The following is a 13834-nucleotide window of genomic DNA, read 5'->3' as shown; positions in this document are numbered from 1 at the left end:
TTTGGAAGGAAGGCAAGTAACTTTTCAGAGATCCTTCTTCTGTGATATCGTAGCTATTGGTAACGTTATTATTGGTAAATTGTTGTATGCACGATAGAACAACTTTTCACTGAACATTTTCTGTTACGTTCCTCTTTTTGCAATCTATTTTCAATAAGAATTAGATGAGGGCGCACAAGAAGTTGTAATAAACATATAATAATAATTAAAATATATCAGTAATGTATGTATCGAAGGAAATCAACCTTCGCAATTCCGTGATTTGTTCATATGATCACTGCAGAAATATTTATTACACATATTTGGCAATTCATATTTGGTCCAATTTTTCAAAGATTAACTATGACAATCCATTTTTTTGCAGTATTGTGTCAAGTTTTAAAGAGCGGTAACTTGTATTTTTTAACATTGGCGATATATGAATCTTTGGAAGAATACTTTATTACTACGAAGATTAATTTCAAAAATCAACGGAACGTTTTTTCCAAAGCTATCATGGCATACTATTAATTTAACGTGGTTGACATGACCAGTTGTAAAAGATATTCGGTAAAATATTCAGTCTATTTGTCTTACATCGACGTGACGACAGGAACATACCATGTAAGGACCGGTTCGGAAATTTTGCTGAGAAATTATTTCAAACATTCAGAGATCATAATGATGTTTTAAGTGTACATTTGAGATAGACATGTAACCTTTATTAAAACATATTCGGATAGTTCATATTCATTCCCGACCATGGCTGAGCGATCGGCAACATCAATTGACTCTAATTAATAAGAAAGCGTTGATAGTCGTTTTACGCTGAAAACTTTGCAAATGGAGTTTCAACAACAGTATTTTTTACTGGCAGTGCAACATCCCAATGGCACACGTCGAGCCTAAAGTTTAAAACTTTACAGCAGAATTAGTGAAAGTTAGTGTATATTTCCTTGTTAACCAAAAGGCTCGTTTTTACCTACTTTTCACAATGACAATTTTAATCTTGATAAAAACTCTAAGAACTAAATAACATCAGTCAAACACGACGTTTCTTTCCACCACCTATGGACTTTGGTCACGTGAATGGTGATTTCGTGCCGGAATTCAGTGCTTAAGAAACGGGACATTGTTCAGTCTCTTTAGTATATTTTATCATCGTATAAGGAGACCACGAAAAACTTCTTTCATGTATTAAAACCTTCCTCTTATTTTGTACTTTAAATAACGCGTATAATCGATTTAATATTTTTAACTTTGAATAAATACCATCGTTATTATTACCTTTTTTATTATAATTATTATTTATGTTTGCTTTTTATACTGATCGACAAAATTGCGACACTCTCCGTTTACATGCACTTCTTGGCTGACAAGGACATACAAACTGACCGATACATATAATACCGGAACAGGAATGGAAGTCCTAGGAATGGAAGTCCGGGCTCCCATATGATTAGTACAGGTGCGGGTTAGTTTGAGTATTGGGGTTAGTATATGGACGAATATCAACTGTACAAAGTAATGGGTGGCGGACTACGGTTCCTAGCGGACTTCCATTCCTGTTACACCGTCACTATTTTATTTACCATACCTTGGAGGTCCATTTCCTCCGTTCGTCTAGGAGGTGTCCACAGTGCATGGCTGTACATGACGTTCACGCAGAGTAGGAATACAACGACCTACAAAAAGGATTTCATTTAAGCATAATATAAAACTCCAAGAATCCAAATTAATTATTTTTCCATTTCTAAGAAATCGTTCGAGAAAAAAAAAAACCTAAGAGAATGGGTATTTATGTTCCGAACACCTGTTTTTTTCAGTGTTCTAACTCAGTAATCACTATGGATGCGATTCTTTGAGCATCTTTTGAAATTTCAAGGTAATTCATATGAAAATAAGTAAAACGACATAGGCTATTTGTATAAGATTTACGGAACCTGAATGGTATTCCACATTTTTCGTAGTCCTATCGTTTAACTTTGATAACTTCTTGGGACGCTTGGCTGCTTACTTTATATAGCACCACAAACGAACACAAGAAGGAAGTAGATTTAGCTGAGTGTCCCTCTTTGTTTTCCCTTTGGAACACTTCCATGACTTCAAAGTTCCATTGGCATAGTTCACAATTTGAAGAAAAACATCCCGTTTTCATTGACACACTTCAAATTTTGAAGAAAATCATCCTGTTTCCATTGACACACTTCAAAATTTGAAGAAATACATCCCTTTTCCATTGGCACACTGCAAAATTTAAAGAAAAACATCCTCAATTTATATACGTAAGTATGGGCGTAAGTGCGTGTCATAGGACTAATTAATATAAGCTTCTAGATTATATCTCATTACTAATGTGCACCCTCCCAATTTGCTATAAAGAAGAACAGTAATGTAAAAAAAAAAAAAGATTTACGATTTTTAATTTCTAATAAGCAGAATGAACAAAAGTAAATAAAAGCTATAAAGTCACCAGATGTAAGTGAAGTTTTGTCGAAAGTCTAATTACGTAAAAATGGAAAATGCCCACGCCACGTGAGGTTAGGATTGATATTTTAATTTCACGATCAAAGATAATTTCCCATTATGTTGTCACGCCTGCAAACTGGACCTCGTTAACTTTTCAAAGTTGACGCCTTGGAAAATATATTTACCGAATATGTAATTTGAGACTGACTAAAGAGACTGCACAATAAGGAAAGGTTGCGTGCCTGCGTGGTCGTCAAAATCAGAATTGAAGATTTTTAGATCACGCAAAAGATGCCGGAAAAATAATGAATGTAAAATTTAAAACATAAATCTCACTCAATTTACAAGAGGTGACTCCTGGGTAACTACAGGCTTCACCACGAGAACACATTTGCTCACATTTCTCGTCTGGCGAGTGAATTGTTGCAGAAACGCAAAGTTCTAGGGATGCGAGGATGGATCAACCTTCTTCGAGCCCTGATACTAACTTAACTGAGCAGCTGCTTTCCGAATTGGAGTTACATGTAGCAATGCAGTGGAACTTCAGCCCCCTTACAATCTTGAGCAATTCCAAAAAGCTTTTCTGGACGAACGATGTAATTTTCCACAAAGCAGAATTCTTGCCCTAGTTGAAGGCAGTACGGTGGACACTGATGCTATTAAACATGTGGCCTTTAACGAGCACATGCTCGTGCTAATTCTGTGTAAATTTGGTGTCATTTTGGTTCTACTGTTTAAATTTTATGGACTGTGAGATTCACTGTAGAACATCAGATTTCCGAGATTTGAGGAGATGCATGTTCTAAATTCGGAAAATGGTATAAAGTAGGGGTATCTTCACGGGTATTTTTGTATGTTCTGTACCGTGAGTCATGATAAATATGATATCTGAAATAAGAAACACTGTATGGTATCTGAAATAAGAAGCACTGATGCGAGGTGATCATATGATCATGATAAAAAAGAAAAAAAAAAGGATTGGAGGTGGGGAAACCTTTTTGACCAAGAGTGTTTATGTTAAAACAGGTGTCTCAGAGTGTCACTGAAATTTGGGAAGTTAACAGCCAAGTATATTAAAAAAGTTTGCGCCAGTCAGTTCGTATCTGATAAAGCTCTTTGGGATTTATGAACAAATGCAAACCTGTGACATACTTAAGGTATGAAGATGTTATAATGAAGAATAACGACAAATTGGAGCTTTCTAACGTTTATTCACTGACCCTCTGTTCATACAATTTTACAAGTATTTAAACTATATTCCTCTGTATTGGTCATGCATTTACTTGTTTACTTTCCATTGTCATGTTGCAAACCTCCATTCAACATTTCCTTATAAGGTAATTTCTAAGAGACTTGTTTTCAATTTAAAATATCTAAAATATTATTTGAGTTACTCATGCTTGAACCTTACTCATCCTAAGTTTGCATGTGTTTTATACGTTAAAGAAACTTGTAAATCTATTGAGAAATTAACCAATCACATACACTGTTACCGACTTTGAACTTTTCCATTTTTTTCTGACACTAAAAACATGTTCTACACTTGTGGACTCTTGATGAAACTTAATTTACTCTCATCAACTCCCTATGATTTTGCACATTTGATTCCGTTTTAATTAGTATCTGCAATTAGTAAAAGTATAAGTCATTTGCTTTACAACAGTTAAACTGTCAAAACCCTCTCACCCCCAGATGGCGCTGTCAGTAATACCACTGTCAGTGTGTTTAATGCCCAGAGAACCAAGGCGCCGACAGGAGAGGCTCACACCATCCGAGGATTTGCTTACACCACGGAGGAGCCGGGGAAACTGGCAGTGAAACTGGACGGAGTACCTGTGAAAGCTCCATGTTAGTATCCTTTAGTACCGGGTAATTCTACCCTCTACCAGGTTTTTGGAACAATTTTTCTCTAGATATTTACAGATATTTCTATAGCTATTTCTTTACACTTTTCTGCTCTGTGCAGTGAGAATGTGTTGGGGGGGGGGGGGGGGGGGCACCTCCCTTTTTTCTTTGATAGAGAGTAAGATAAGGGAGTAATAAGAATTTTTAGGATGAATAGGGCCTACATTATACACTATGTTATTCTATCATGTTATACATTACCCATAGTTTCCTACAGGATACCTTCAGCATAAATCTTTATTATTTATTTTTTTTATTCAATATTTCCCAGTTATATAAATAGTAATCTGATAGCAACTACAAATTACGGGATAATATAATAGAATGCTAAATTCCTCTGCAGGTCAGTAAATTTTTCCTTAGTCAGTGGATAAGACAGGAATGTATTGCGTATTGCGTTACTTTTTGAGCCCGCTGTAATGTTATTTTACAGATTGGATTGTTAAACTGGGTCCCCAGACGTTTTCCACCAGTGGTCAGTACGAGTATGCAGTGGTCACAGATAACTTCCGGGTCACGCTGTTCGTGTTGGCACGGGATCCGGAAGGTTTCAAGCTGAAGTACGATCAGGAGGTCAAGCAATTTGTGAAAGATGCTGGATTTACAGAATGGTTAAATGAACCGTTGGTCACATACCAAGGAAAAGACTGCCTCTATGCACAGCCTCCACAGTGAAATATTCTGTTCCTTTTGTTGATTCAGTTGTATATGAAGACTTTTGTGAGGTAGAGTAATTCACGGAAGGACAATGTTTTCAGTGACTGTTATTTAATAACAGCCAAGAAATGAAAGATGCACGGAGAGGCATTGTATAATTCTATTGTGTATTCTTCTGTTTCTAAAGCGTCCATTTTTATATTCAGTATAACAAAATGAATACATAAGAAACTAACTGTGATTAAAGTGTTCTATAAATTAAGGTAAATAAAAAGTTTCTTTTCTATTAAAATGGAACTATTTTAAACAATTTCCTATATTTCTGATACCACTTGTTTCCATAGAATAAATCTCACCAAAGTCTAACTTGCACTGACGACACGTAGCACCCACGGCTTAATTAAAGCTTTTATTGTTCTATTTGGTACTACGTTCAAGGTTATCCGCAGTTTTATTTAAATAAACTCTTTGTGTTTCTTTTCTCATTGCTATTCTAATCTGGCCCGGGAAAAGTGTACTATTTCCACACTACCTGAGAAGGCTGAGGAGCCAGGAGTAGAACTGAAGTACTGTATGAAGGACACGATGAAGGGGAATAACTATCGGTGACAAAAAACGTTCTGGCTACTTAAGACCCAATATATCCCCAATTCATTCAAATTAACTAGCTGTTGATGTAAATTTAATAGGATGTATTAATCAATTCAGTCAATACCATAAATTGTTTTTAACTTTGTATTTAAAAAACTTTACTATGGCAATTGATATTTTAAATAATTTTTTTTTCAACACGAGAAGACTCCATAAGTTTTAAGAACATACATATCTGGATACAGCATCGCCACTATTTTTGTGTGCGCTTGTGCATTTGTGTGTGTATCGTTGGACTGCTGACTTTTTTCAAATTGTCGTCACAAAAATGGATTAAGGGAGAAATAAATGAAACACTTGTTTTCCGTCCAAAATACCAATAGTGAGATGTCTAGGTAAATATAAAGTAATACTTTTCTCGGTACGCTTTGCACTGTACTTTTTCCAAAATCTTACTTTTGATAGATTCTTGTCGATCTTTCAACCTTTGTTATAATTTTTATTTTTGTGTCGCATGCAGTAGTAGGAGACACGGTATCAGTTTCTTTGTAAATATTTGCAAAACTTATCTAAGATATGTATCTATAGAAGAGCGGCCTTTGAACTGTTGAATTTTGGGTGGAATGTTTTGCCAAAATATGAAACCGTTCTTTAATGTGTGTAGTTACCTTTTTAAGAAATTTGGTTATGCTTGATGTTTACATTCTGGCCACATTCAAAAAATGAAAAATTTGGGGTTGATTAAGCGAAAAACAAAAAGACCTATAGTGTAGAACAGTTTCATTAGCACACCAGAGGGGGTGATAGGTTGTCACACCTGTTACAACCTCATTCCCTGATGAAGTCTGACTGCAAGCAGATGAAATATTGGATGGTAAGATCAGGCATATATAAGTAGCTATAGACAAAAGAATCTTCACAAGTCTAAAAAGACTTAGAGCTTTAACTGTCCAATGTCTTCATTATGAGATGTAAACCCAGTAGAATAGATGACAAATAACTAAAACAGTTACACTGGTGCTTTGAAAACTTGTGACTTGCGAATTATCTCCCTACCTTTTGAAAGATACTAGTATCTTATGATTGCTCGATAAAAAATGATTGTGGTCGACAAAGGAGGATTTTATCCCCAGCATTCATGTGTCATGCCAAAGTGCTTAAGTATGCCGAAATGGTGATCAACAAAAATCAAAAGGAGCAAATTTTGAGTTTGTTTGGCAAAGTTTTTATTTATAAACCTCTTTAGAATATAAATGATTAACGAAAATCAAAAGCAGGTAATTTTAGTTGTTCAGCAAAGTTTTATTCATAAACCTCTTTAGAATATAAATGAATCTGAATAATTGTAATGGGGTAGTATAAAACAAGGCGGTCATTCATAAAACTGGTTGCACGCTGAAAACTTGTCGTCTTAATTATACTAGGTCATATCTCGCAAATGCGCGTTTTCAAGTTCAAATTATTTTTTCTCGCAGTATGAACACAAAAAAGAAATACTACATTACTTATTCTCAAATGGGTACGTTAGTGATTCATAGGCTTCGTGTATTTTAAAAACATACAGCTTTGTTATTCCTCGACATCAGGCACTTATTAATTTGGGTTTGTTAAAATGATTGTGAATGTTTCTCCTGTTACAACTTAAATATAATACAATATTTGCCATATTTTGCCAACTTCACCATTCAATCTTCATCAGCTGTAGCCCTGAAGCGAGGTTAACAATCGCCGTTTTGCAACATGCCCGCTAGACGGTTGGCAAACGTGTGGCAGTTGTTGAAAATCAGGTTGTAGTTTCCAAATCTCGATTTGTAGGATCGTGCAAACTGTTTGGCGGCTTCAATACCACAGGTACTCGTCGCTGCTGGCCGAGCCTCCCAGCTGACTTCACAGTGTGGACCGAAAGGGGACGCGCAAATAGAATACCCTAACTCGCCGTTTCCCCAACGAACTCCCCACTCGAAGATTAGTCCACGATAGTAAATCAGGCGATGCGCATAGAGTAAGGTATTTCGAGATACGGAGCGTTTGCCCTTCTTTCCTTTGAGACAATCCATGTTTTGAGTTCCAAACCAGAATCCGTCTGGGTGTTCTAAAAATAATCGCCGTGTAATTGATTAGTATGTGTGTAATATTACCAATTAGAAATAATGATAGCAAAAATAAATTAACACACGATGCATGCATGAAACTATGTTTGGTAATGGGCAATCAGCGATCAAAAATGTGGCAGGCTGATTTTGGGGGAAGGCAAGTAACTTTTCAGAGATCCTTCTTCTGTGACATCGTAGCTACTGGTAACGTTATTATTGGTAACGTATTGTATGCACGATAGAACAACTTTTTACTGAACGTTTGTAGATAACTACTTTTTTCTGTTACGTTTCTCTTCATTTGCAATCTATTTTCGGTAAGAATTAGATGTGGGCGCACAAGAAGTTGTAATAAACATATCATAATCATTAAAATATATCAGTAACGTATGTATCGAAGGAAATCAAACTTCGTAATTCTACCGTCTGTGCAACATCCCAAATAAGCAGAATAAGTGAAAGCTAGTGTATATAGTGCACTTCCTTGCTAACCAAAAGGCTCGTTTTTAACTACTTTTCACAATGACAATTTTAATCTTGATAAAAATTCTAAGAACTCAATAACATCAGTCAAACACGACGTTTCTGTCCACCACCTATGGGCTTTGGTCACGTGAATGGTGATTTCGCGCCGGAATTCAGTGCTCAGAAACGGGACATTGTTCAATCTCTTTAGTAAGGATATTTGTATTTTATCATCGTATCTGTAGACCACGAAAAAACTTCTTTCATGTATTTAAACCTTCCTCTTATTTTGTACTTTAAATAACGCGTATAATCGATTTAACATTTTAAACTTTGAGTAAATACCATCGTTATTATTATCTTTATTATTATTATTTATGTCTGCATTTTATACTGATCGACAAAATTGCGACACTCTCCGTTTACATGCACTTCTTGGTTGGCAAGGAAATACAAAGTGACTGCTACATATAATAGGATATGTGTAACAGGATATGGAAGTCCTAGGAATGGAAGTCCGGGCTCCAGTATGACTAGTACAAGTTAGGGTTAGTTGGAGTATTTGGGTTAGTTTATGGGACGAATATCACCTGTACAAAGTAATGGGGAACGGATTACGAATCCTAGCGAACTTCCATCCCTGTTAAACCGACACTATTTTATTTACCATACCTTGGGCGTTTACTGGCTCTGATAGTACAGTTGGTATCCACTGTGCAAAGCTGCACATGATGTTCACGCAGAGTAGGAAACCAACGACCTACAAAAAAGATTTCATTTAAGCTTAATATAAAACTCCAAGAATCCAAATTAATTGATTTTTTCCATTTCTAAGAAATAGTGCGTGAAATAATAAAAAATCTAAGAGAATGGGTATTTAGACCTGCGTGATCAGAACACGTTACAATGTTCCGAACACCTGTTTTTTTCTGTGTTCTAACTAAGTGATCACTAGGGATGTGATTCTCTGAGCATCTTTTGAAATTTCAAGATAATTCATATGAAAATGAGTAAAACGACATAGGCTATTTGTATAAGATTTACGGTACCTGAATGGTATTCCACATTTTTCGTAGTCCTATCGTTTAGCCTTGATAACTACTTGGGACGCTCGTCGTCTTACTTTATATAGCTTAGCTGAGAGTCCCTCTTCTTTTTCCCTTTGGAACATTTCCATGACTTCAAAGTTCCATTGGCATAGTTCACAATTTGAAGAAAAACATCCCGTTTCCATTGACACACTTCAAAATGTGAAGAAAAACATCCTGTTTCCATTGACACACTTCAAAATTTGAAGAAAAACACATCCCTTTTCCATTGGCACACTGCAAAATTTAAAGAAAAACATCCTCAATTTTTATACGTAAGTATGGGAGTACGTACGTGTCATACGACTAATTAATATCAGCTTCTAGATTTTATCTCATTACTAATGTGCACCCTCCTAATTTGCTTTTAATAAAAACAGTAATGTAAAGAAAGATTTACGATTTTTAATGTCAAATTAGCAGAATGAACAAAAGTAAATAAAAGCTATAAAGTCACCAGATGTAAGTAAAGTTTTGTCGAGAGTCTAATTACGCAAAAATGGAAAATGCCCACGCCACGTGAGGTTATGATTGATACCGGACCTCGTTAACTCTTCAAAGATGGCGCCTTGGAAAATATATTTAACGAATATTCCAAAAATAATTTTCTGGACGAGATTTGAGGGGATGCATGTTCTAAATTCGGAAAATGGTATAAATTAGGGGTATCTTCACGGGTATTTTTGTATGTTCTGTACCGTGAGTCATGATAAATATGATATCTGAAATAAGAAACATTGTATGGTATCTGAAATAAGAAGCACTGATGCGAGGTGATCATATGATCATGATAAAAAAGAAAAAAAAAAAAGGATTGGAGGTGGGGAAAACTTTTTGACCAAGAGTGTTTATGTTAAAACAGGTGTCTCAGAGTGTCACTGAAATTTGGGAAGTTAACAGCCAAGTACATTAAAAAAAGTTTGCGCCAGTCAGTTCGTATTTGATAAAACTCTTTGGGATTTATGTACAAATGCAAACCAGTTGACATTCTAAAGGTATGAAGATGTTATAATGAAGACTTACGACGAATTGGAGCTTTCTAACGTTTATTCACCGACCCTTTGTTCATACAATTTTACAAGTATTTATAATCTATTTCTCTGTACTGGTCATGCATTTACTTGTTTACTTTCCATTGTCATGACGCAAACCTCCATTCAACATTTCCTTATTAGGTAATTTCTAAGAGACTTGTTTACAATTTAAAATATCTAAAATATTATTTGAATTACTTATGCTTGAACCTTACTCATCCTAAATTTGCATGTGTTTTACACGTGTAAGAAATTAACCAATCGCATACACTGTTAGTGACTTTGACCTTTTCAATCTTTTCTGACACTAAAACATGTATACACTTGTTGACTCTTGATGAAACTTAATTTACTCTCAACAACTCCCTACGATTTTGCACATTTGATTCCGTTTTAATTAGTATCTGCAATTAGTAAAAGTATAAGCCATTTGCTTTACAACAGAGTTCAGTTAAACTGTCAAAACCTTCTCACCCCCAGATGGCGCTGTCAGTAATACCACGGTCAGTGTGTTTAATGCCCAGAGAACCAAGACGCCGACAGGAGAGGCTCACACCATCCGAGGATTTGCTTACACCACGGAGGAGCCGGGGAAACTGGCAGTGAAACTGGACGGAGTACCTGTGAAAGCTCCATGTTAGTATCCTTTAGTACCGGGTAATCCTGCCCTCGACCAGGGTTTTGGAACAATTTTTCTCTAGATATTTACAGATATTTCTATAGCTATTTCTTTACACTTTTCTGCTCTGTGCAGTGAGAATGTGTTGGGGGGGGGGGGGGGGGGCACCTCCCTTTTTTCTTTGATAGAGAGTAAGATAAGGGAAAAAATAAGAATTTTTAGGATGAATAGGGCCTACATTATACACTATGTTATTCTATCATGTTATACATAACCCATAGTTTCCTACAGGATACCTTCAGCATAAATCTTTATTATTTATTTTTTTTTATTCAATATTTCCCAGTTATATAAATAGTAATCTGATAGCAACTACAAATTACGGGATAATATAATAGAATGCTAAATTCCTCTGCAGGTCAGTAAATTTTTCCTTAGTCAGTGTATAAGACAGGAATGTATTGCGTATTGCGTAACTTTTTGAGCCCGCTGTAATGTTCTTTTACAGATTGGATTGTTAAGCTGGGTCCCCAGACGTTTTCCACCAGTGGTCAGTACGAGTATGCAGTGGTCACAGATAACTTCCGGGTCACGCTGTTCGTGTTGGCACGGGATCCGGAAGGTTTCAAGCTGAAGTACGATCAGGAGGTCAAGCAATTTGTGAAAGATGCTGGATTTACGGAATGGTTAAACGAACCGTTGATCACATACCAAGGAAAAGACTGCCTCTATGCACAGCCTCCACAGTGAAATATTCAGTTCCTTTTGTACATTCAGTTGTATATGAAGACTTTTGTGAGGTAGAGTAATAGCAATGTTTTCAGTGACTGTTACTTAATAACAGCCATGAAAAGAAAGATGCACGGGGAGGCATTGTACAATTCTATTGTGTATTCTTCTGTTTCTAAAGCGTCCTTTTTTATATTCAATACAACAAAATTAACACATAAAAAAACTCACTGTGATTAAAATGTTCTATAAATTAAGGTAAATAAAAAAGTTTATTTTCTATAAAAATAGAACTATTTTAAACAATTTCTTATATTTCTAATACCACTGGTTTCCACAGAATAAATCTGCACTGACGACACGTAGCACCCACGGCTTAATTGAAGCTTTTATCGTTCTATTTGGTACTACGTTCAAGGTTAGCCGCAGTTTTATCTACATAAATCTTCGCTTTTCATTTCACATTGCTATTCTAATCTGGCCCGGGAAAAGTGTACTATTTCCACACTACTGGAGAAGGGTGAGGAGCCAGGAGTAGAACTGAAGAACTGTAAGAAGGACATGATAAAGGGGAATAACTATCGGTGACAAAAAACTTTCTGGCTACCTCAGACCCAATATATCCCCAATTCATTCAAATAAACTAGCTTTAGATGTAAATTTAATAGGATGTATTAATCAATTCAGTCAATACCAATGATTGTTTTTAACTTTGTATTTTAAAAATTTTATATGGCAATTGATATTTTAAATAATTTTCTTTTCGACACGAGAAGACTCCATAAGTTTTAAGAACATACATATCTGGATACAGCATCGCCACTATTTTTGTGTGCGCTTGTGCATTTGTGTGTGTATCGTTGGACTGCTGACTTTTTTCAAATTGTCGTCACAAAAATGGATTAAGGGAGAAATAAATGAAACACTTGTTTTCCGTCCAAAATACCAATAGTGAGATGTCTAGGTAAATATAAAGTAATACTTTTCTCGGTACGCTTTGCACTGTACTTTTTCCAAAATCTTACTTTTGATAGATTCTTGTCGATCTTTCAACCTTTGTTATAATTTTTATTTTTGTGTCGCATGCAGTAGTAGGAGACACGGTATCAGTTTCTTTGTAAATATTTGCAAAACTTATCTAAGATATGTATCTATAGAAGAGCGGCCTTTGAACTGTTGAATTTTGGGTGGAATGTTTTGCCAAAATATGAAACCGTTCTTTAATGTGTGTAGTTACCTTTTTAAGAAATTTGGTTATGCTTGATGTTTACATTCTGGCCACATTCAAAAAATGAAAAATTTGGGGTTGATTAAGCGAAAAACAAAAAGACCTATAGTGTAGAACAGTTTCATTAGCACACCAGAGGGGGTGATAGGTTGTCACACCTGTTACAACCTCATTCCCTGATGAAGTCTGACTGCAAGCAGATGAAATATTGGATGGTAAGATCAGGCATATATAAGTAGCTATAGACAAAAGAATCTTCACAAGTCTAAAAAGACTTAGAGCTTTAACTGTCCAATGTCTTCATTATGAGATGTAAACCCAGTAGAATAGATGACAAATAACTAAAACAGTTACACTGGTGCTTTGAAAACTTGTGACTTGCGAATTATCTCCCTACCTTTTGAAAGATACTAGTATCTTATGATTGCTCGATAAAAAATGATTGTGGTCGACAAAGGAGGATTTTATCCCCAGCATTCATGTGTCATGCCAAAGTGCTTAAGTATGCCGAAATGGTGATCAACAAAAATCAAAAGGAGCAAATTTTGAGTTTGTTTGGCAAAGTTTTTATTTATAAACCTCTTTAGAATATAAATGATTAACGAAAATCAAAAGCAGGTAATTTTAGTTGTTCAGCAAAGTTTTATTCATAAACCTCTTTAGAATATAAATGAATCTGAATAATTGTAATGGGGTAGTATAAAACAAGGCGGTCATTCATAAAACTGGTTGCACGCTGAAAACTTGTCGTCTTAATTATACTAGGTCATATCTCGCAAATGCGCGTTTTCAAGTTCAAATTATTTTTTCTCGCAGTATGAACACAAAAAAGAAATACTACATTACTTATTCTCAAATGGGTACGTTAGTGATTCATAGGCTTCGTGTATTTTAAAAACATACAGCTTTGTTATTCCTCGACATCAGGCACTTATTAATTTGGGTTTGTTAAAATGATTGTGAATGTTTCTCCTGTT

General features: G+C 35.4%; 2 protein-coding genes across 2 annotated transcripts; one reads left to right on the top strand and one right to left on the bottom strand.

The window, feature by feature from the left end:
* Nucleotides 1-6882: 6882 nt before the first annotated feature.
* Nucleotides 6883-9365, bottom strand: LOC147763288 (uncharacterized). Its single transcript, XM_087003057.1, has 3 exons — nt 9209-9365; nt 8832-8919; nt 6883-7693 (listed from the first exon to the last, which is right to left on the bottom strand). The coding sequence occupies exons 1-3, from the start codon at nt 9224-9226 to the stop codon at nt 7320-7322; spliced, it is 480 nt and encodes a 159-aa protein (XP_086859183.1). The 5' UTR covers nt 9227-9365; the 3' UTR covers nt 6883-7319.
* A 1371-nt stretch (nt 9366-10736) lies between these two features.
* On the top strand, nt 10737-11650 carry LOC147763287 (uncharacterized; the record flags this gene model as incomplete). Its single annotated transcript, XM_087007048.1, has 2 exons — nt 10737-10917; nt 11409-11650. Coding segments are annotated over 2 exons (423 nt in total), but the record flags the coding sequence as incomplete, so codon positions are not given.
* Between the last annotated feature and the right edge of the window lie 2184 nt (nt 11651-13834).

The sequence above is a fragment of the Lingula anatina genome, chromosome 2 (assembly GCF_051362555.1).
Source record: "Lingula anatina isolate TDL-2025a chromosome 2, LinAna3.0, whole genome shotgun sequence".
Classification (NCBI taxonomy): Eukaryota; Metazoa; Brachiopoda; class Lingulata; order Lingulida; family Lingulidae; genus Lingula; species Lingula anatina.
Note: the sequence above shows the minus strand (reverse complement) of the source record. Positions and strands in the feature narration are given on the sequence as shown.

Bases quoted from the DNA above. Each gene is read 5' to 3' on its own strand.
- LOC147763288 (XM_087003057.1), bottom strand. The intron at 7,694-8,831 runs GTATGGTAAATA...GATTATTTTTAG, and splicing joins AGAGCCAGTAAACGCCCAAG to AACACCCAGACGGATTCTGG.